The sequence below is a fragment of the Notolabrus celidotus genome, chromosome 5 (assembly GCF_009762535.1).
Source record: "Notolabrus celidotus isolate fNotCel1 chromosome 5, fNotCel1.pri, whole genome shotgun sequence".
Taxonomy (NCBI): Eukaryota; Metazoa; Chordata; class Actinopteri; order Labriformes; family Labridae; genus Notolabrus; species Notolabrus celidotus.
Window position 1 is genome coordinate 28,953,741 of NC_048276.1, and position 23,502 is coordinate 28,977,242.

Sequence of the window (23,502 nt, forward strand, 5' to 3'; positions counted from 1 at the left end):
GATCAGATACACAAGACTTCTATTTTTGCCGGGTCCAGGAGCACGACGCATCGATCTGAACAGAGCAGATAGAGCGGGACATGAAGTCAGGCACCTTAACAAATGTAAACATCTGGTTTACATGGATCTGGTGGAAGTCCTGTGTTAGGTCAACATACCTGTGCTGGTCACGCATCGCTTTGGTCAAGTGGTTAGATGCCAGTTTAACCAGAAACAACCTACATACAGTTTTATCTCCACCTTCTGGATCAAAATACTGACAAACGATGTCGCGCTACAAGCTGTCATCTGTCACCTGAGCATGTTTGCATCCGGGTAGTAGAGCATGGCAGGAGCTATTAGCCAGATCTACAGCCCTGATGACCAGCATTACCAGCCTACAGTAATAAGAATTGATGAATAGTTTACCCAGCTTCTTATTCTGGTGCAGACTAACGATGGTGACGACGCTTAATCAATAAAACCTGCTTATTCCCACCTGAAATCATGAACATTCTGAAACTGTTTTAGTGTATGGGGACCAGAGGTGGGTAGTAACGAGTTAGTACATTTGTGTTAAAAAAAAGATGTACTTTTACTTCGTTACATTGGGCTGTCCAGTCGCTACTTTTACCATTCCTTTTTTTCTTCATTTTATATTGTTTTATACTCAGCCATCTCTCATACAGCGCCTTCTGATCCAGAGCTATAAATAGCCTCAACACTGAATGAACGGATCATACTGGTTAACATTAAATCTTAAAAGCATGTTAGAAATTTTGGAAAGTAATCTAAACTAACTTATAAGAGATAATGATAAAAACAGCTGCTTCTGAAGCTCAACAGTCACCTCAGAGAGATTCTTCAGGACTGAGTTCATGGCCTTTTTAAACACTTCCAAGTTGTTTTAGCACTTTCAAGTTATGTTTTTAAGTAAGATGTACTGAAAATAAGTTAAAGGTTAAAAAGAAAGTTTGGAAGGCATAGATGTATTTTTTATTGTAATGTTGGAGTATTGATGTTCTGGAGTTCTGATGACATCTCAGACACAGTTTGAAGTTCTAGCTTGTTTTAAAAAATGAAAGCAGGTACATTAGTTTGTGCACATTGCAGCTTCTCTTTCTTTAATGTTTGAAAGTAAACCATGCCCAACAGCATTCATATTGGCAATTTTCTGTTTATGTCACTTTATTAAAGGCAGTGTGCACTTCACATTGTTATTAGCATTTCCAATCCAATCCAATTTATATATGATACTACTGACAAGTTACTTAGTTTTTTTTAGGTACTTATTTACTCTTACTCAAGTACTTATTTCTATGTGTACTCTTACTTCTACTTGAGTAAAATCGTTGTAAAGTAACAGTACTTTTACTTGAGTACTGTTTCGGTTTACTCCATCCACCTCTGGTGGGGACTTCCCTTGTCTTGAAATCCTCCTCTGAATCAGACTTTGTGTCTTTGTGTTTCCTCTCCAGGTGGTGCGTTTGTGCCAGAACCCTAAGGTGGCTTTAAAAAACAGCCCCCCCTACATCCTGGACCTCCTGCCTGATACCTACCAGCACCTTCGCACTATCCTGTCCCGATACGAGGGCAAGATGGAGATCCTCGGGGAGAACGAGTATTTCCGAGTCGTCATGGAGAACCTGACCAACAAGACCAAGCAGACCATGAGTCTCTTTAAGGAGGCCAAGGAGAGGATGTACGAGGAGAACTCCCAGCCCAGGTAGGCTCAGTGGATCAGATGTCATCAGGTGTCTTGAGAACAGATGTGAAACAAGGAAAGTGTTTGATTAAGTGACAGATGTTACAAAGATCGTCGGGCTGAACATTGTTTGAGTTGGCTGAAGATCATGATTGTACAAGCCTGACTAAATGATGATGTTGCTGCTGCCGGGAGCTCCTTCTGTGTCACAGGCTGAGTCTTAAAGGGTATTTGCCCTGGATTACGTGGCTTTGCAGATCAGAGTTTCCTCTGTATTGGCAGATATGGGATAAGTTTGATCTGAAAGCCTTTGTACACGTCTGTCTGTCTGTCTGTCTGTCTGTCTGTCTGTCTGTCAGTCATTTAAACAAAGCTGTGATTGAGAAACAGCAGAAACAAAGCTCAGAGCTGGTTCATGCTGCAGTGTCCTGGTTTTGAGCTGCTATTATTCTATTTGGTGGACACAAAGTTGGCAGCGACCCACTGACTTAATTACAGTGCATGTATGGGCTTCAAGCAGGTCAGCTAACCACGACTTCCAAAGAAAAAAACAGGGAGATTCCGCATCGTCAGCTTCTTCTGGGCCGCTTTAAAATAAACATTTCATGTCCGTTTGAGACTGCCGAGGAGTTTCTTCACACTTTCAGTCTCTTTGATGAAACACAAGCGGCATCGTTTGTCAAAAGCAGAGCGGGCAGGCAAGTGAACAGGAGAGTAATCACTCAAATGTCTGATAAAGGCACGATTAAACTGTTGCAATCACGTGCACTTCCCCTCTTTCTCAGAAATCCATTACTAAGCAAAAGCTTCTTCCTCTGACGCACTCTTGATTTTTATCGAGCATTTCCTCACAGATGTTCTGCATCAACAACTGCTGTGAAGGTTAGCAGATGTATCATCCTCCCAGGCTTCATGAAGTGAACTGAACTATTAGAGTTTGAATCCATGCAGAACATGATGAAGACGACCTTACTGAATCTTGATTCCTCCTTAAAGTAAACATAATGAAGTTTATCTGCTCTGGGTTTGTTGTAGGTTAATACGCACAAAGACAAAAGTTCAATAAAAAGGACTTCCAAGTTCACACTGTGGTGTCGTTATTCTCTCCTCTTCCTCACAACAATCCATCACTCATGTTAACATTCATTTTCAAAGTAAGGAACAGAGGCGTCCTTTAGCTCAGATTTTATAAGTCAACACGAGTGAACCAGCTCAACATGTAGGCCGTCGGCTCTGTAGATGTCAGTCCTGCTAAATGACATTTCAACATAGTAACTCAGGCTGAAGAGTAAGTTGTGATTGTCTTCATCAATAAACGAGTAAAGATTTCTTCAGCTCATTTAGAGAAAAGAGAGAAAGTGTTTCTCCAAGCTTCTAAAAGTCTTTATTTATATAGCACCAAATCACAACAAATGTTCTCCTCAGACTTTTCCCAAACAGAGCAGGTCTAGACCGTACTCTATGTTCTGTTATTAACAAAGACCCAACATCAAGACAGGATAAGATCCAGTCCCCTCTTACAGACAGGACTCAGTCTGATCTCATCTTAATCCACCATGAGCAGAGCACTTTGCAGAGTCTGGCTCGTCCACAGCAGCAGAGATCCAGAGGAACCTATGAGACAAGGGAGCTCAGGGACTCCAGAAAGGTCTATGGTTAGATCCTGTGATTCCTGTGTTAAATAAGTTCAGAACAACTTACAGTTTTAAAAGATAATGCCGGGAGATATTCTGCAAGTTGTCTGATTATCTGTATCAGCGTTTTATTGCACCGATCCAAGATTAGATGAACTCATTAAACCGTGCAATGGTTTGGCTTTGCTGCAGGTGTCTTTCCCTTTTAGGTGTGTTTCCATTAACCTCTCTGTCTCACTTAAAGCTGGGGTTGGTAGTCTCGGAAAACTAGCATGAATTTGAATCTAGCATGTCTTCAGGACTCCGTCTAACCCCTCCCCCCCTCCCCTCGGAGCTCCTCCAAAACGACGCCCCTGCTCACATGCACGAGCGCCGCTGATTCACGACCATATGATCGTGACTGATTCAAAACCGGTCCTCACCAAAACATTATCATAGTGAAAGTTAAAAACACAAACCACCATGGCTGCTGTTAGTACTCACAACTGTCATGCTAGCATTATCCAGTTGTACTGGTATCTGGGCAGAAAAACATACACTGTGAATCAGTATATTCTGCCTTGCGTGGCCATATTGAAGCACATGTTTGTTCAACACTTGTCGTCTTTTTTGAACATTGTAGAATCAGTCGTTTATTATCTGTCACTAACGCTGATGTGTCTCCTGTATCCTCTCTCCTCTCACTCAGGCGAAACCTCACCAAGCTGTCTCTGATCTTCAGTCACATGCTTGCAGAGCTGAAAGCCATCTTCCCCAACGGCCTGTTTCAGGGCGACAACTTCAGGATCACCAAAGCTGATGCTGCAGAGTTTTGGAGGAGGTCATTCGGGGACAAGTGAGTCAGATTTTAAACCTGCCAGAAGAGGAACTTCCACGTTTGTGAAGTCTTGGGTTTGCTTGCTGACTCAACTTTTGGTCAGGTTTCTCTGTCCTTTTACATGAACTCTGTTTGTTTGTGGTTGTTGTGAGCACTTTAAATGATACCAGATTATACTAACTAAGCTCCTGCCTCTCTCATGGACTTCAGGACCATAGTGCCATGGAGGACTTTTCGTCAGGCTCTCCATGAGTTTCATCCCATCAGCTCGGGCTTGGAGGCCATGGCTCTCAAGTCCACCATCGACCTCACCTGCAACGACTACATCTCAGTCTTTGAGTTCGACATCTTCACCAGGCTCTTCCAAGTAAGACTGAGCACAAGATGAATCTGGGATTGTTTTGGGATTACCTGGATTAATTTAGTAACTCAATAAAAATAATCTGGGTCCCCTCTGTAACTGAAGTCAGCGTTAATAAGAAGCTTACAGATGTTTTAATGTTCCCTAAAAACATCAAGAAGTTTGTGTAGGGATTTAAAAACATCTTTCTTTAGAGTTCTGACACACACTTCAAATCTGTGTGTGTGTGTGTGTGTGTGTGTGTGTGTGTGTGTGTGTGTGTGTGTGTGTGTGTGTTAGTGTGTGTGTGTGTGTGCATGTCCGCTGTGTGTGTGAGTGTGTGTGTGCATGTCCGTCCGCATTTGTGTGTGTGCGCATGTCCGCTGTGTGTGTGTGTCCACTATGTGTATGCCTGTGTATGTGTGTACATCTGTGTGCGCGTGTTTTGTATGTGCGTGTCAGCTGTGTGTGTGTATGCATTTGTGTGCGCACGTTTGTGTGTGTGCGTGTCCACTGCGTGTGTGCGTGTCCGTTGTGTGTGTGCATGTCTGCTGTGTGTGCATGTGCGTTCTATGTGTGTCCACGGTATGTGTGCGTGTGTGTGTCTGCTGTGTGTTAACATGTGTGCACGCGTTTGTGCGTGTTTGTTTGTGCACGTTTGTATGTGTATGCATGTGTGTGCGCTTGTCTGCTGTATGTTGGCGTGTCGGCTGTGTGTGTATGAGATGTGTGTCTGCTGTGTGGGTGTACGTGTCCGCTGTGTGTGTGTGCATGTGTGTGTGTGTGTGCGTTATACATCAAAGTTTAAAGTCAGTAGTCTGCCAGGTTAGCACAGGATTCTCTCTCGCTTCAGATGGGATTTGATGCACTTCATCCATCTCTCTCTCTCTCTCTCCCCCTTTGTTTGTTTGTTTGTGTTTGTCCGTGTAGCCTTGGTCGTCTCTTTTGAGAAACTGGAACAGCCTGGCGGTCACACACCCGGGTTACATGGCCTTCCTGACCTACGACGAGGTCAAGGCTCGGCTGCACAGGTTCATCCACAAACCTGGCAGGTGAGACATAGAGACTAAACCATACACACAATATAAGACACCATTTTCAAACAATGATTCAGTATCTTCAGCGTGTTTGGAGCAGGAATATTTAAAACCACAGTAATAAACATCAGTGTAATGTTTCTCCTTGTGATGTCTTCAGCATGAGTCAGAACTCCTAAAAGCATTGTAGCTCTTGAATGCTGTCAGCTTGTACTGCTGGTCGATCATGTTGTCTCTCTCTCAGCTACATCTTCAGGCTGAGCTGCACTCGGCTGGGCCAGTGGGCGATCGGCTATGTGACAGCTGACGGGAACATCCTGCAGACCATCCCCCATAACAAACCACTCTTCCAAGCCCTCATTGATGGATACAGAGAGGGATTGTAAGTGCCGCTACAACACAGTGTCAATGCACCAATTAATACATGTTCAGAGACGTTATGTCACAGACTATGAATGCCTCACAGGGCGGGAAATCAAAGATCAGAGTCTGCTTTAACAAGTTCAGAGGAGCTTTGTGTTCTCTGCTTATTATTGTCTTTTAATGTGAGTGTCAAAAACTGAAAAGTGGAAGCAAAAACAGCTGACTAGAGAAAACACCGGTATCACAGCGCTGGGATAATGTGAAGAACAGGAACAGAAGTCTGTTTCATGTTGGAGTGTTTTGCACCAGAGGGTCAGGATGATTGATGACGTCTTTGTTCAAAGGTCATCGACCACAGAGCTCCTTGCCTCTGTACCAACAAGATTTATGATAATAGAGGAGAGAGGAAGTGGAGTATACACTGTATGCTCATCACAAGTCCTGATCTAAAAGCTGCTCTTTCAGAAAACCCCCCGGAAGTGTCAAGTTTCAGCAGGCTGTGCAGAGTTTATTTTATTCATCGTTCTTTATATGCCCTGATAAGACTTTTTATTATTTTGAAAACCGAGTTTTATTGTTTTTTGTTTTTCCACAAACAGTAGAGAATTAATCAAATCATACATCTTGTCTTCATATCACATTACACATTTAAAATATTACATTAAGAGTGGATTATATAAAGAAATTATAAATTATAGATTTAAAAAAAAGGAGGAGAGAAGAAAGAAAGAAAAAAATAAAAATAAAATAAAATTACATTCATACATTCATTCATACATACATACATACATACATACATACATACATACATACATACATACATACATACATACATACATACATGCATACATGCATACATGCATGCATATATGCATAGATACATACATGCATATATGCATACATACATAAAATAAAATACATTGATAAATAAAATAAAATAAAATACAGACATAAATGAAATAAAATAAAATACAGACATAAATAAAATAAAATAAAATACATTAAAAATAAATAGAATACAATTTAAAAAATACATAAATAAAATACAGACCTAAATTAAATTAAATACATACCTAAATAAAATTGAATAAAATACAGACTCAAATAAAACAAAATAAAATACAGACTTAAATAAAATAAGATAAAATAAAATACAGAAATAAATTAAATACAGACATTTACAAAATAAAATAAAAGACATACATAAATAAATAAAATACAATAAAATTCAGACATTAATGAAATAAAATAAAAGACATACATTAATAAATAAAATACAATAAAATACAGACATTAATAACATAAAATAAAATAAATACAGACTGAAATGAAATAAATACTAATACCATACCATACCGAACATTCCAAACAAGGAAAACCCAGCCGCCAGACCACTCCCCCCTCTGGTCGATATAATGCATATTACACATTACATTACATATACCAGGTACAAACAAATATAATACCTGATAACACGAGGTAAAGCTAGCTGAGCTATATTGATAATAGAGACACAATAAAAATGCAGGAGGACGCTTATTGATTTTCTCTCTGCAGGTTTGGCCATTTTATGTAGTTTTGTCCTCTCATCACAAGTTGAGTCAGTTCTTTAGGTAAACACCTGAGCACAGAAGACCACATGTCAGTGAAATACCTCTCCTCACCCCTCAGAACCGCACTGATCCTTTCATGAGGGAAGACCCTGAATAGCTCTTGAAACCACAGCATGACCGTTGGCAGTTTATCCTTAATCCAGTTTATCAAAATACATGGTATAGCCAATAACAACAATTTGTCACACAGTTTGAAATGTGGTCGTGTTAATGCAACTGATTCTGAAGGGAGGCCGAGAATGAACAGGCCTTCCCCTCTCTTAAGTCCCTCTTAATGCGGGTCCAGAAAATGCCACTCAGTTCTTTAGAAATTGCACCCCAGAATCTTTTGATCAGAGTACAGTTACCAAAAATAGTGAGAATAGGTTCCAACCTCCCTTCCACATTTACTGCACAGGGGCGAGGTCTGACACGAGGTTATATGTAAGCGATGGATAAGACATTTTATTAAACATCTACCTCTTTGTTTGTTTGGTTCTCTAGCTATCTGTTCCCAGACGGTCGGGCGCAGAACCCAGACCTCACAGGACTCTGTGAACCGTCACCACAGGACCACATCAAAGTCACTCAGGTTGGGTCTATTTTTTTTTATGTTGTTTTATCTGTGATCAGCTGCAGATGAAGCTGAATGCTTCTTTTTGCCTCCATATTAGACAATGTTAGAGCTTGAATCAAATCTGAACTATGATGATTAATAAAAGATGAAGCCTCTAAACTCTGATCTTCATATGAATAACCGTCGTCATCCTCCCCCCTGCAGGAGCAGTATGAGCTGTACTGTGAAATGGGCTCCACCTTCCAGCTCTGTAAGATCTGTGCAGAGAACGACAAGGACGTGAAGATTGAGCCCTGCAGGCACCTGATGTGCACGTCCTGTCTGACTGCATGGCAGGTAAGGCTGCTGCACGATTCTAAGGGTTAGTCGATCTGTGCAAGAACAGAAATCTTTATTTCTTGAACTGTCGAAATGTATTTTGTACCACAATTTGTGGGTATAATCATAAATTGGAGTTCTCAATCTGCACAATTTAGAATTTGATGAAGTGAAGTGTTTCTTCTTTCAAGTATAAAGGTTATTTTCAGTTCCTCAGTCAAACTTCCTTAATGTAGCTCAACACTTCAGCACGTGTTTCAAATGAAAGCTTGAAATCTGTCCAAAGGGCTTCATTCAGCCCTAATCTCAGGCTTTTCTTTGGATAAAACATGTTCAAGAAGCTGAAGATTAACGAACAATTCACTGCTCTGACCTGCAAAACAAGTGATTGGAAATAAACAGATTATTAATGAATGCATTGGTACGGCAGAACTTCTGTTGTAGTGAAAGAATGTGTGAAAAAGTAACGTGTGTCTTAAGCCCGCCTCAGACTGTCATCATCCCTCTCTGTGTGTCTGTCAGGAGTCCGAGGGTCAGGGTTGCCCGTTCTGCCGCTGTGAGATTAAAGGCACAGAGCCCATCGTGGTGGACCCCTTCCACCCGAAGGCCAGCGGGGCTTCCTTTGCTGGTTTCCAGGGGTCCAGCAGAGCAGAGGCTGCTGGGAATGATGATGAGGAGGACGATCGTCTGGAGGACCAGCACCTCGTCATGAGCAGGCTGGCCTGCAGCAAGGTAAGAGGAGCACAGATTTTAGATTTCAATTCTATCTCTTGTTTTCACCTCTTCATTGTAAACGTGCTGTGTGTGTGCAGGTAGAGCGTCCAGCTTCCCCAGTGTCTCAGCTCCCGCCTGTGCCCCCCCGACTGGACCTCTTGCAGCAGAGACCCTCCAGCTCGCTCAGCATACAGAGTCAGGGAGCCACACCCAAGGTGAGGGACATAATTCTGACCCAGGAGTTTATGAATCAGACGTTCTATTTGTTGGGCTCAGATATTTTCAAGTGTGTGTGTGTGTGTGTGTGTGTGTGTGTGTGTGTGTGTGTGTGTGTGTGTGTGTGTGTGTGTGTGTGTGTGTGTGTGTGTGTGTCTGTATGTGTGTGTGTGTGTGTGTGTGTGTGTGTGTGTGTGTGTGACAAGGAATGTGGGGAGTCGAGAGCAGGGGAAGTAAACCAGGAACCGCTCCAGCCCCTGTATATAGGGCAGGTCTGTCATGAGTCATAACTCAGGATGTGACTCCTCAGGTTAAATCTGGAGCTTTGACCTGAGGATCGTCATTCCATCTTAACCTAAAAGCTGAATGTAAATACATGTCGGAGAGGTTCCTACTCTTGTGTCGGACACCTCACCTCACCTCTCCTTCCTCCTCCTCCTACTCTACCTCCTCCTCCTCCTCCTCCTCAGATGTCAGCCACTCACAGAGACAAGCCTCTACCTCTGCCTCCAGCCCTGAGAGAGCTGCCTCCTCCTCCCCCTCCCGAGCGCCCTTCCCTACTCGGTCAGGACTGCAGACTCCAGAGGAGACCCCTGCCCTCCACTCCCGACCAATCTGCCTGGGCCTCCAACTACATGGTGCCTCGCCCTGTGGCGAAGGCCGCCCTGTCAGCCCTGTCCCCCGTCCCTCAGAGCAACGGGACCAGCGGAGAGGGAATCAAACCCCAGGCAGCTACGAATGCCGTCTACTGCCTGGCTGCAAGGTACAGAGAGTAACAGGATGAGAGGAGAGCATGTAGACTCTGTTACAACACAGTGCTACAGCAGATCTCTGCCCAGAGAACAAACTGTTGAACTACAAAGATCAGCTCATTTATGTAAGTCACTGAGGAGTTTTAATAATAAAGGATAAGAGAGATATTTAAACATGAACACATTCACCTGGAGGGACTAGAAGTAGATCTGCAGGGCTGTTCGTTTGATTGAAAAAGCTGCTCGCCCCATGTACAGAGGCTCTCTCTGTAAACAAACTGAAGCTAATACTAATCCCTCTTCATGAGCTACAAGAAAAGCAAAGAAACAAACAAAAATCAACATAATTAATTATTTCTATACAGTGATAGTTGATGCCTGAATCTGCTGCTGCAGGAGAACAAAGTCGGGGAGAGTGATGAACAGTCTATCTTTACATTTACCATGACAAAGATTTCTCTGGGTGATCCGTTTGACCTTTAAAATAAAGCAGTATTTGATTTCTTGTGAAAAAAGTACTTCCACATATACTGAAATATGACCTTTTAAAGGTGCATTTCGACCAAGAGTTCCGGGGTCTTTTAGCCCGCAGAACTACTTTCCCCTGAAATAAAAGGTTCCTGTGCCCCCATTGTTGTCTGGGTTTCGACCAAGGGCTGAAGTCCTGTGTAGATTGTGCAAATCAGGCCAGTGACGGAGAAAAAAAAGGAAATGCACTACACCACCAGACCAGTAGAGGGCAGTAAAACAAAGACGAATGCCATTCATCACAGATGACACCATAGAAGCAGACAGGCAGGTATCATTATGAGCAACACAACAGTTAGCCTGTTTTGGTTTAGATAGCGACCCTGTTAACTGGAGGCTTTCAGCCGGATGCATCCCTCATAAACGTCTTTAGACGATCATTAAATATCTGATGAGGTTATTTTGAAATCTTAATAAAAACTAAACTAGTTTGCATTCCCAGGAACTCCCTCTGTGTTTCAACAGCTGTGTAAACTCCACAAACACTGACACGTTCAGCTGAAGGTCTCCAGTTTACAGGGTCACTTTTAAAACTGTAACACCGGGAGAGACGCATTCGCGGTGGGTTTAGAGAAGACTACTTACAAGCTGCTAAATCAAGAGAATCACAGCTTCTTCTTTTGAAAAGAACACACACATACAAAACAGATAGAACAAATAAAAACAAATGAAAGAAAGAGAAATCAAGTGAATCACAGATGTGTGTGATGTTATTGTGGGCGGCGGGCAGAATAAAAACACTGTGGTTAATCTACCAATCAGAACCATTCAGCATTGCAGGCCCTGCCCCCAGAAAGTCCTTGGACCTTTGAAAAGTACTACCCCCCCAAGCAGGGGCTTATTAGAGGGGAGATTATCTACCCCTGAACTAAATTTAGACCCTGGGTCCACCGGCCAAAACGCATGTAGTTCAGGGGGTAAAGTCCCTCCGGTCGAAAAACGCCTAAAGAGAAGAAGGGCAGCTTTGTCCACAGAGGTTTCTAAAATGGACACAAATAGAAAGTTTCTCACAGGACTTTTGAATACATTGCCACCTACTTGCTGTCCATTCTTCAGTATTATCACTTCTTCCTACAACAAAGAATTTAAATTCTCTGATCTCAGCTCTTTAATTTGATTCTTTTGTGGTTCCTTTAAACCTTTATGGACAAAACAAGACGTTTAAAGCTCGACAAAATGTCATCCTGCTGTCTTTCAATACTCAGATGCAGCTTCCTCATTTGGTTCTTGCTGTTTAAAGTCAGACACTCTGGCATGGTGTTGTAAAAACATGTAAAGAAGTCAAAAGACATAACATGTGAGCTGTTCCCTGTTGGTATAACATCAGCAAAATGTATCAGTTTGGATATTATCTTTACAAAACAACAAACACTACAGACCCTAACATCATAAAGTAACAATGCTCTTTTAGAATATTGGAATAGTTTTTGTGATCAAAACAAGCAAACGTTTTGGACAATCCCATGATGCTTTGTGTTTTCTGTAAACCCTCAGATCTCTGCCAGCATCGGCAGCGACGAGTGCAGAGCGGCCGTCGTCGGACTGTGAGGAGAACGAGTACATGAGTCCCACCTCTCTCCCGGCCTCTGGTGCTCCCTGGGTCATCACAGGCTCCTTGGTGCCTCCTCCACCACCCCCAGTGCAGACCAACCACCATAACGACGCCAGGTGAGCAGAACAAAGCCTCAGGTCTGCCACAGAGAAGAAAGAAGAAGAGCGCCTCACTTCTTCTAACAGCATGATGATAATCTGATACTTCACTCCTCTGGGGGAGAGTTCATCCGGGTTCTCCTTTCTTGAGTTACCATAAAAAGTTAATATTTCTCAAACAAATTAATCTGATGAATTATATCATACTCAACAAGGGAACTGATGACTGCTCAGTGTAGCACAGGAAGGCTATATTTCAGCTGCAGTGGCCACGTTTGTCCACCAGGGGGCTCTGTAGCTTCAGGTTTGTTTTTTACATGGACCCTTCTGTTCCCTTTCACTTATTTACATTTCCTTAATCTCCTTCAGATTATTGACTCAGGGAATAAAAACAGCAATGTGACCTAAACGAAGCGCCCTCATTCAGCCTGTTGCTTTAATAAAAAAACATAAATCACTTCTGAAATACTCAGTGATGTGTTTGTTGCTCTGAAATCTATAAGTGGTGAGGAAAGCAGCTTTGTGTTTGTTCACCATTCATAAAGCATGACTTGTTTAATTGATGATTTTTCTTGCTCTCTTTTTAAACCAGTGAGGTGGTCGATAGTGACTGTGAGGACCCCCAAGTCTACGAGTCCATGTGTAACATTCAGGCCGGGGCCGGTTCCTCTGAGACGCTACAGATCTCTGACGCAGGTAACTCTCACACGTTGTTCTTAAAACACAACAGAACTATATTTATCTGTTTAACTGGAGTCTCCTTTTTCTTCTCACAGCATTACCCTGAACATGTAACCATACTGTGTTGTGTGCTTCAGCTAGGCTTTATTAGACCAGTTTTTGAACCAGCACTCTTGTCTTTGGAGGAGTCAGAAGAGGGAATATATTTAGTTTCTTTGAGACCAGAACAGTAAGAAAACTGTTCAACAACTGCAGAGCACTCTCTTTAGAAGTTTTAGTTCCAGATAGAGATCATCTTAGCATCCTTCTGCATTAATCTTGTTAATCTTGTGTTAACCCTGTAAAGCCTGAACCATCACATAACTGCCAGAAAATTCTAATTCTTTGAAAATTGAGTGTTTATTGGACCTTCTGACAAATTTAAAAAAAGAAATTAAATAAAAATTTTGTATCACATTTGATACATCAGGCATTTTGGTGCAATTTTTTTCTCAAAGTTTCTTCTTTTTAAACAAACTAAAACTTATAAAAACAAAATGTTTAGCCTATCAAACTTTGAGTTTCCTTCAAATTTTTCCCAAAGCAATTTAAAACAGAAATTATTTTTTTCCATATTGCACAACAACGTCATACATATCTTGTGACAAAAAAAAAAAAAAATTATTGTATATTTAATTCTCAGAATTTGTTCAGTTTTAGTGGAAATCAATTAGCAGAAGATAATTATTTACTTGGGAGCCATTTTTACATTCAACCAGCCATCAATCATCATGACACAGCAGGTTGAATATATAAAAATACGATATACGTTATAAATATCTCATTTTCTACTCTAAATATACTTAATTATGTCATTTAAACATGTTCTCAAATAATAAAAAGACTGTATGCTGCTTTATGGAATCCATAATGTATGAAATTTAATACAATTATGATTGACAGGTCAGTAATTAAATTATCTTATATACTCGCTGTATCAATTTTGATACACACATTTTCAACACGATTTGACTATAAATGAAGTCATGAAATGTGGATTTGTTTTACATCAATCCAGTAACTATTCTCTGAAGTTTCAGGAACAAATTCAAAGTTTTTTTTCATCCAAACTTTTTCAACATTGATAAAAATATCCCTGAAAAACCTTGAGTGGGTCTCTGATCCACAGCTGACATTTTGGATGTCTCAAGTGACGTCCTTGTGGTGCATGAATTACTCACACCAGGTGGATTATCCGTGCTCTGCATGAATCTGATTGTATACATCAGGTTTTTTCAGAAAAAATACATCACACTGATAATGTAGAGGTCTCAAAAACTGATGTATCATATATGATACGCTTGGCGTTATAGTGTTTTGTCTCTATATTAACTGTGTTTTGAAATGTCTTCAGACACATTCTTAATTCCTGCGTGTGATTTCCAGACCCCCCTCAGCTCCCGGCTGCAGTTCCCCAGGACAAACCAGAGGAGAGCAGCGAGGAGGACGTTTACGAGTACGACTTCCCCCGACCGGTCATCCCTCCCGCCCCCACCAGGAGAGCCATGTCAGAGATCAGTGGCCCCTCAGCTGCTTTCAGCACTCTTAGCCTGGACGGCCCCGTAGAAGCCAGTAAGTTTTACTGCTCGTTGTTTTAAAGATCTCAAGAACATCTGTAGTCTAAACTTAAAAATGCCTCTGGGGTTAGACGTAAAGATGAGATCTTATCAGGATGGATTTGTTGTTGACCTGCTAGATCTCAGGCTGCTAGTAAACAAACATGTAAGCTCTTCAGGCTCACATGACGTGTGGGTGTGAGTTCTGCAGCTTGCTACCAGCAGAGTGGTGAGAAATAAACATGTTGGCTTTTTAGACGCCTTCCCTGTCTGCAGCCCCAAAGTAGACCTGGTCCCTGAGTCAGGACTGTATGTTCAACTATAGAGAAAATAACCTGTTGTTGGCAAGATGCCTGAATACAGTCTCTGTTTCCCCTCCGGTCCCTGAATGCAGCACATTGTTTCCCCTCTTACTGACTCCTGCTTTCTGATCTGTGTTTTCAGGTATGTTTGCAGCAGGTGTGGACCCGGAGCGCCCCCCCAAACCTCTGCCACGGCGAGCCAACTCTGACCGACGACCCCGGCCTGCAAATCGTGATTTCTCCTCCCCGCTGCCAGACCTCCCTGGACCTTCTTCATCCACTTCTGCCTCCCCGACCCCTCCTCCTCCGCCTCCTCCTTCTACTGGCAGCCTTGCTCTGAACGGGGAGATTGAGTGCCTGGTGTCCCAGGGCTACTCCATCCAGGACATCCAGAAAGCCCTGATGATCGCCCAGAACAACCTGGAGACGGCCAAGAACATACTGCGCGAGTTTGTGTCCATCCCCTCCACGGCTCATATCGCCACATAGTCGCTCCAGGCTCACCCAAACCCTCTGTGTTTGTCTCCGTCTCCACTCTGTGCCATTATAACGGATAAGCATTTTCCAAGCACTTTCCTGCAGGGCCACCGGGGCCGCTCCTCTGTGGATTGATGCTGTGTTCAAGTCATATCAAGGGGTACAGATTTAAGACATGGCAACTACATCCTCTGCACATTCTGGGCTTGGGCAGACTTTCTGAGGTCATTATTAACAAACTTGGAACGAGCTATAACGACGTAACTGAAATAATAAATCATGGATTCTATTGTTCTGATGCCAAGTAGATGGAAAAGCATCATAATCTCCTGTTCACCTGTTACCGTCACTTTAAGAGTGACGTTCTTTAGTCCAGGTGTGCGTAGCTCTGTGAAGAGCTCGTAATATTCGCCGGTCATGTTGTTTTAGAGTCAGATGCAGAGATGCCTGATATGACTTGGACACAGCACACACAGGGAATGAAAGTCTTGTAGTGAGCTCTCTGTAGCCGAGCTTTGACCCTGTCGTACTCTGCTGAGACCCTCTGGAGCTGTGGCCGTGTCCCCCCTCAGCTTCAGTGCGTGTCTCTCATTAAGCTGGATGTTGAAGCTACAGTGACTTTGCTCAGCAGAAGGATCATGTTCTTGTTTTTTTCACTCGGTGTCCCGCTGCTGGCAGCCGTTTAGTTTTGGTGCTTTACGAGCTTCTTGGCAAATTGTGGCGTATGAAAAAAAAAAATGTAGCGACACCAGTTTCGGTGGGAAATTAGTGATTAAGTCAGTGGCGTGTGTGTGTGTGTGTGTGTGTGTGTGTGTGTGTGTGTGTGTGTGTGTGTGTGTGTGTGTGTGTGTGTGTGTGTGTGTGTGTGTGTGTGTGTGTGTGTGTGTGTGTGTGTGTGTGTGTGTGTGTGCTCATGCTGATGAATGTGAACGTTCAGTCGCGGTGCAGTATCGCAGGGCTTCACGTCGTACGCGTCACCGTGGCTCGCTCTGTTTCGATGGTATCTGACCAGTCAGACGTGACTCCATGTTTCTGTAACGATAACATCTTTAATGTTTAAGTACTCTCATGAGGTGTCGTGCTGTGTAGTACTAACAAACGACTGAAGTGTCAGGAGTATATTATGTCATTTAATTCCATGATTTCCCGCCGTCATTCCAGGTGATCTGACACTGAAGGCTGGTTTATTTACTCAAAAGCTTCTTCTACATTTCTACTAAAAAACAAAAGGTCTTTAACATGCTACTACGTTTCTTTTTGCATGTTCAGGATCAGAGTCAGACCCACAACGGCTGCTGCAGAGGTTTGATTGTTAGACTGAAAACCTGAAGGAGGTGTGTTGTCATGTGGATTTAGGAGCTCCCTCTAAAGGCTGAATGTAATGAGCAGGAAAAGGAGCCACTGAGGAGGATGATGTAATTTTGGAAAATCCAGAAACACTCCAAAGATGAGTTTAAAAGAAACACAGCCACGTTTGATATTTCAAAAACTTTTTGTTTCTGTTTTGCGACTCCCTCCAGACCCTTTTTTTTATTTCATTATGAGTGCGAAAACAAGATTAAAATACAACAGAAACAGACATTAACACGAAAGAACACTCAGATCAAAGAAAAGTACGGACTTTTTGAATCTCCTTATTTAATGAAAAAATGACATAAAATAGACTAAGTATTTAGTCTAATGAAAGAAATCAGGAGACCATGCACAATCCTGAACACCTGCAGGTAAACAACGGCAAATTGGTTTGCAAGTGCAGCTAATATTAGCAGAGCTAATACCACCAGTGTTTGCTCCTCCTCGCAGGTAAACATCCACATGTCTGTGCTGGTTGTGCATCACTCCGGTCGAGTGGTTTTATGCTCTTTTACCCATAGACTGAATAAATAATGGACGTAGTATCTGTGACGTCACCCATCTGTTTCTGAAGTGCTCTCTTGAAGCCAATCATTGGCGGCAGCCATATTGGAAATGTTGAACTCAACATAACTTCTGTCAAGTGATTGTGACATAGAGGCGGGCTTTGAGCCTCCTAGCCAACAGCTATAGTGTTCCTGCCTGTCAATCAAGTCAGCTGTGCCTCTCATTGGAAGACTCGTTATCTTAATATCTTCGAAATTGCGGCGTTAGAAAAAAATTCACCCTCCGTACAGTGTGTGCCGATCGAGAAATGAGCTATCCAGACTACACTCGTCTTTTGAACCAGGCTGTAAACATGTTTATTTCTGTTGTAAAGGTTGTCTGCTTTGAATTGTTGTGTATGTGGTTTCCGGTACTTCCAGAGCCAGTCTCAAGCGGATCCTTGATGAACTGCAGCTGTTAACACTTCCGCATTGGACTTATATTTGTAGACTGGAGGTTGCCGCTTGATTAAACCCGACAAAGCCTAAAAACAATTTCATCCCCATTTTCTAGATCGAAATCCTGACAAACTGCAGCGTTACGAGACACCATCTGTGGTAGAGTATTACAGCAGCAGCCTTTAACTAGAGCTGGTGGCAAGTGGCTGCACAACTGCCTTTAGAGTAAGAGAGAATATTAATAATCGGTTTAACTGACCAGTAACTCTGAGAGGAGATTTAATTGTACATCTGACTTGTAGAAGGAACAACCCAACATTTAATTTACAAGCTTCATCAAAATTAAATGTATTCCTCTAATTTCAAACTATGAAGATGGGTAGTTCGGATACAATAATCCTCTCTGATCACCACACAAATCACAGACCTGATCTCTGGCTCATGCAGCACGAACATTTCACTCACTCATCTATTTCAAGTATTAGCTGCAGGATGAACATTGAAGATTACTCAGCAAGTTTACAAACTTCTGAATCAATCATTTCCTGATCGCCTGATATTCAAATGCATCTTTGTGGATAATTCAGAAGTAATTTTGCTTCTTTACACCAGTGTTATATGATGACTTCGGCACGCAACAGAGTTTTAAACTTTTTCTTTCTGGTTGGTTTTTTGGATCGATCAGCGCAGAGTGCAGTGCAGCTCTCTGCATATTTATCCGAGCACGGGATCAGGAGCATGTTCAGAGCGAAGATGAAAAGATATCTGAGTCATCATCGAGGCAGGGGGTCTGGTCTGAGTCGGGGGGATCTGCACAGAATACAAATACACTGCAAGAGGAGCAGCATCTCCTGTCAGAGGGCTGATCTGTTCTAATGTGCAGGTTCAGAAACCAGACGAGTCTCAGTCTTTTCTTCTTTTACATCTAAACATATGTGAAGCATCCTGTGTGCTCAGAGCGCAGTTTCTCCTATTCATTTAAGAACAGATCCTGATGATCGCTTCTGAGGCCTGCAGTAACGTGCATACGTGCCTTAAGTCAGGCGCAGTCTGATACAACCAAACCAAAGCTCCACATCTGCTCTTTAAGGGAAAGGAAATCTATACTTCCTGCTATTAATTGGACCTTTTCTTCAAACGGTGTTAGTTGTGATGTTCAGAGGGTACGGAGGGTGTGGAGTCAGTTCTCCACATGAGGTCGTTTGATGTGCAGAAAACATCAAAGACTCTGCGATTCTGACGCAAGGACAAAATACAGATTACAGAATGGATTCTTGCTTTGGTAACATCCCATGAGAAACACATCTGTTATCAAGATACATGATGAGTGGACGTTTAAAGCTAGCAAAAATAACATCGTAAGTGCCCCCTGCTGGACAAACTGTGTCATGGAAACTGTTTTGGTTGTAAGCTGTGTTCAAGTGATCATAACATTTTTTTAAATAAGAAACTGTGTTCCTCTTTTAAGCTCAGTGTGTGCAGCAGTGTGCACACATACTTATTATTACTCTTCACACACTGGCTAATTTATGAATTGTTGACACTAGAGGAGAGCAGAGGGATCACAAAAGCATCAACCCTACCATCAGAGGGATGGAGAGAAATTAAAAGAGGGATCCATGATATTTAAATGGGTACATAAAACCATAATAATAATGCACTCACCTACTAAATCATTACATCTTTCTCTTACATAAGCAGGTCCAGACAGTCCTTGATCCTGGACCTACTGTCATTTTCCCATTTCAACACCTGAAACACAGAAGTAAAGCTTCATTTGATTAAAACACGTACTGCACATTGATGTGAAGCAGAGAAGACAGGCGCGGAAATAAGCTTGAAGTCAAACCAAGTTCGTCTTCAGTTCTGTAACACTCCAGTCTGCTGTGGATCCAGAGAAATCCTGCAGCTTTGCCTTCCCTAAACTCAAAGGTTTTAAAGCTGCACCCTGATCCTGTTGGTTCATAGAGTCATCCAACCTTCTGTTTTCTACTCACTCCACCTGTATGAACGCTCCACCTGAGACCTGACCATGAGAGTGATGCTGTGTGAGGAAACACTCGAGGCTTACAGTTCTGATGTATTACTGCCAGAGGCTCCCTCCTCTTAACACACACACATGCACGCACACACACGCACACGCACACACGCACACACGCACACACACACACACCCCTTTGCTGTCAGTCAGTGGGTAAAACTCAGACGGTGTGTCGGTTCAGGTCCTCCGGTGAATGATATGAGTGGTGTCTTCATGGTTTAACTCGCCTTTACAAGAACTTGCCTACTAAACAGTTGTCTTCATTGCTTTGTTGTTGCTTGTGTAAATATGATTTTATTTATTTTCTTTTTAATATCCTCATTATTCTTTTTGTTGCCATATTTTCATGCCTAAGCCATTAAGATTTTTAATTAAACAGTATTTTCTTTAACATTTGATCCGTGTCGTTTGTCCGTAATGGCTGAACACTGTTATGATGATGTGGACATGTTTCTTCAAGATAATGGCCAAGATATTTAAATGTTAATGGAATAAAGGTTACATAAAATGACTGTAACATGTTAAATTCACTGTAACACAGTTAACAAAATATTCTACAGGAAGTAAACAGCTCTAACTTGTTTCAGGTTAAAACTACACTTTAAGGATTTTACCATTATTACACATTTCATGGACACTTTATTTTAAAGGTTTAAGGGAATATAAATTCCATTAAAAAGTATACACTACCAGTCAAAAGTTTGGACACACCCTCTCATTCAATGGTTTTTATTTATTTTAATTATTTTCAATACTGTAGATTAATACTGAAGACATAGAAACTATGAAATAATCTGGTTTTGCCTTAATCTGGATTACAACAGTAGTCAAATAGGACTATCCATTCTGTGCTAACCCTACCTCTAGAAACACAACTGATGGTCTCAAACACATTAAGAAGGCAAGTCATTCTACAAATGAACACTTGACAATGCTCATGTTAATTAGAAACCATTCCAGGAGACCACTTCATGAAGCAGACTGAGAGAATACCAAGAGTGTGCAAAGCTGTCATGAAGGAAAAAGGGGGCTACTTTATATAATCTATAATATAAAACACATTCTGCTTTGTTTAACACTTTTTTGTTCATTCAATAATTCCATATATGTTCTTTCATAGTTTTGATGTCTTTTGTATTAAACTAAAGTGTTTCAAATAATTAAAAGAAATACAAACCCTGGAGTGAGGTGTTTCCAAACTTTTGACTGGTAGTGTAGTTCATGTAAAATATCTAACTTCTGTCTCAAGCATTCCCAAACTAAAGTCCCTGTGATACATGAGATATGAGAGCGCTGCAAAAGCTCCCCTGAAGAGGTTCTGAAATGTGGCTCCTTGTTTTCATTCAGACTGTTCCTCATCTCAGAAACAGAGAGATCATATATAGTATAAGGGATGTGTGATGATGTGTAGCAGTGTGAGGGGCAGCCATGAGGTTCCTGAATTCGTTGCAGATGTGAGCACTTTTTTCAGTCTTCCTCATCCAGACTGCAGCTGGAAACCTGAGCTTCTGCTGGAGTCGTTTGTAGCTCGTGCTGACAGCCGTCTGGAGGCAGCGCTCCTTCCTGTCTCACTGAGCGGTGCTAACACAGAACTCACTAAATCTGAGTTCTGGTTTATGTTGAGGCCGACAGCGATCACAGGCCAACCCTCACCAGTGAGACTGAAACAATGACAGAAAGAAACACAGCCTCTCTTTAAATGAAACCTTTTTATTTGGCATTGTTTTTTGCAAAAAATATATAAAAAAAACGCAAGCATCAAAGAATCACATGTACAGTACTTAATTTACACACATTTAGAAAGAACATAATAAAGGTGTGAAGTTTCAAACTTGTTTTCAAACAGGTGAAAATCCAGGATTAAAAAGAGTTAACTGAAAGAGGAGGAGCTGATTCAGGGATTAAATCCGATGTTTGACGGCTTCGTCAGCTTCTCTAAACTCTAAAACAGCATCAGACTGAATCACAGGAAACGTCTTGCCTGAGGATGTTCTGTACCTGGATATTTCTACAACTTTCCCACTTCAACTTCAGTGGAAACAAAAGAAAACAGATCACTACTTTGTTAATATGCTGCAAGTCTTCTGGGCAAGGTAGCGCTTCAGCAACAAACAAATCTTTTCACAATAAACTACACAGTGAGCAATCAGTACATCATATTCACAACACAGGCCACAACAAGGAGCGCCGCCATGCTTCTGCATGTCTCAGCTAACGGCTTTGTGCCTCTCATGTATCATCCGTCCAGTCAAACCATGCATTTTGTTGTTTTCTTGGATTACTGAACTTAATCTGATTTAACGATGTGGAAATGAATGTCAGGGAGAAATTAAAGATAACATGCACGTTGTATGTATGTTACCCTTTGTGGTTGCTTTTGTGTACCTTTTCCCCTTCTTTTTGAGTTATGACACTCACGTTTAAACTATCAAGTTTGTTTTTAGTATTTTCTTGTTTATTAATTAGTGTGATTTTAAATTGTCTGTTTTAAAAGTCACTCAGACAGCACCATCAGATAAAATCTTAAAGAAAGAGGAGAAACAAATTCTAACATCTCAAAAGGCTTGATGTGATTTTAAAGATGGACTCTCTAAATAAAACTCTGGCACTTTTCTTGACTTGAATGTAGCGATAAAACAAACTGACAAACTTTGGAGAGCTATTGCTTCACTTTCATTTCCTTGAAACTGGAGACTCGCTGGAGTTCAATATCCGCTTTGCATCCATTTCTGCTTTCATTGATGTTGGAGATTTATGAGGGAATGCAGAGCAGACTCTGACCCCCAATGTGGAGAGAACTAGATGCACCCCGGTAAATGACCAGCTACTTTGCAGAGTGGTCAGCTTATCTGTGGATGTGATGTGAAAACATGCAGACACATGGAAACGCTCTTTTAGACCCGACTAGCTCTCAGTGGAAACACAAAGAAAACACACGGAGCAAACCAAAGAAAAAAAAAATTCAGTGTATGATGCATTCTCAAAAACAGGCACAGCAGATCACTAACCTTTGACCCTCTCACCCTCGGAACAACCCAAGGCCACACTAGCAGGTCTGTACACTACGCATATTTACAAACAGTACAAGGGCTTGACAGCAGTTTGCAGGAGGCGGCCCAGAGAGAGTGACTGAGAGTGTTTCTAGAACTAACCACTGAGATTACTTTAATAAGCTGACTTTTTATCACTACGTTTGGTAAATCTGAAGATCAACCAATAATCAAACCGAAGCTAACACGATGTGGAGCCTCCCCTCAGTGAACCAACAGTGAACAGCCGCCTCATACGAGCAGACAGCGTTTGGTCTCTGACATCATTTCCTGTCCTGAAACTCGCCTGGACCCATGAACACGGATCAACATGCACACGACCCAGACGCCACCGACCACCGAGAATCTGAGTGCCAAAATATCTTAAATAACAAAATATATATAATATATACACTTTCATAGAAAAAAACTAAAACAGGAGCTGATGATGCGTACATGACATCATCGCAGACGCACGCCGAACAACAGCCGAGAAAACGCTGAACACAGTTTGAGGAAATAATCCGAAACAAACAAAGAAAGTGAATGTCAAAGGAGGGAACATCCGCTCGAAAGGAAATACACAGCTGTACATACAAACCTGTGTGTGTGTAATGTGTGTGTGTGTAATGTGTGTGTGTGTGTGTGTGTATGTATGTGAAATCTGCCGAATACTGCTGAGAACAAAGCATGATTGAGGGACGTCCAGGCTGTGATGTGGTGTTACCCTGCAGGTCTCTGATCAGTGGGAGCCTCTCTTCTGCTCCAACACACACACACACACACTGACCGCTGGCTTTGTGTGTGTGCGGCTTCCTGCTGCACAACATCACTGCTTTACTGTGGGAACAGAGGACA

The 23,502-nt window shown here is 41.9% G+C and overlaps 2 protein-coding genes across 2 annotated transcripts in view; one reads left to right on the forward strand and one right to left on the reverse strand.

The window, feature by feature from the left end:
- The window catches only part of LOC117812546 (E3 ubiquitin-protein ligase CBL-like), a 28,582-nt gene extending 8,576 nt beyond the window's left edge, over positions 1-20,006 (forward strand). The window contains exons 2-15 of the mRNA XM_034683395.1: positions 1,458-1,705; positions 4,007-4,153; positions 4,346-4,502; positions 5,406-5,527; positions 5,757-5,894; positions 7,972-8,059; positions 8,249-8,380; positions 8,885-9,094; positions 9,175-9,291; positions 9,763-10,055; positions 12,067-12,240; positions 12,815-12,918; positions 14,329-14,514; positions 14,943-20,006. Of these exons, the coding sequence (XP_034539286.1) occupies positions 1,458-1,705; positions 4,007-4,153; positions 4,346-4,502; positions 5,406-5,527; positions 5,757-5,894; positions 7,972-8,059; positions 8,249-8,380; positions 8,885-9,094; positions 9,175-9,291; positions 9,763-10,055; positions 12,067-12,240; positions 12,815-12,918; positions 14,329-14,514; positions 14,943-15,289 (2,463 nt within the window). The 3' untranslated portion in view covers positions 15,290-20,006. The remainder of the gene's footprint in view (positions 1-1,457; positions 1,706-4,006; positions 4,154-4,345; positions 4,503-5,405; positions 5,528-5,756; positions 5,895-7,971; positions 8,060-8,248; positions 8,381-8,884; positions 9,095-9,174; positions 9,292-9,762; positions 10,056-12,066; positions 12,241-12,814; positions 12,919-14,328; positions 14,515-14,942) is intronic.
- A 1,299-nt stretch (positions 20,007-21,305) lies between these two features.
- mcama (melanoma cell adhesion molecule a) overlaps positions 21,306-23,502 on the reverse strand; it is a 69,099-nt gene continuing 66,902 nt past the window's right edge. Inside the window, exon 16 of the mRNA XM_034683913.1 lies at positions 21,306-23,484. Within this exon, the coding sequence (XP_034539804.1) occupies positions 23,482-23,484 (3 nt within the window). The 3' untranslated portion in view covers positions 21,306-23,481. The remainder of the gene's footprint in view (positions 23,485-23,502) is intronic.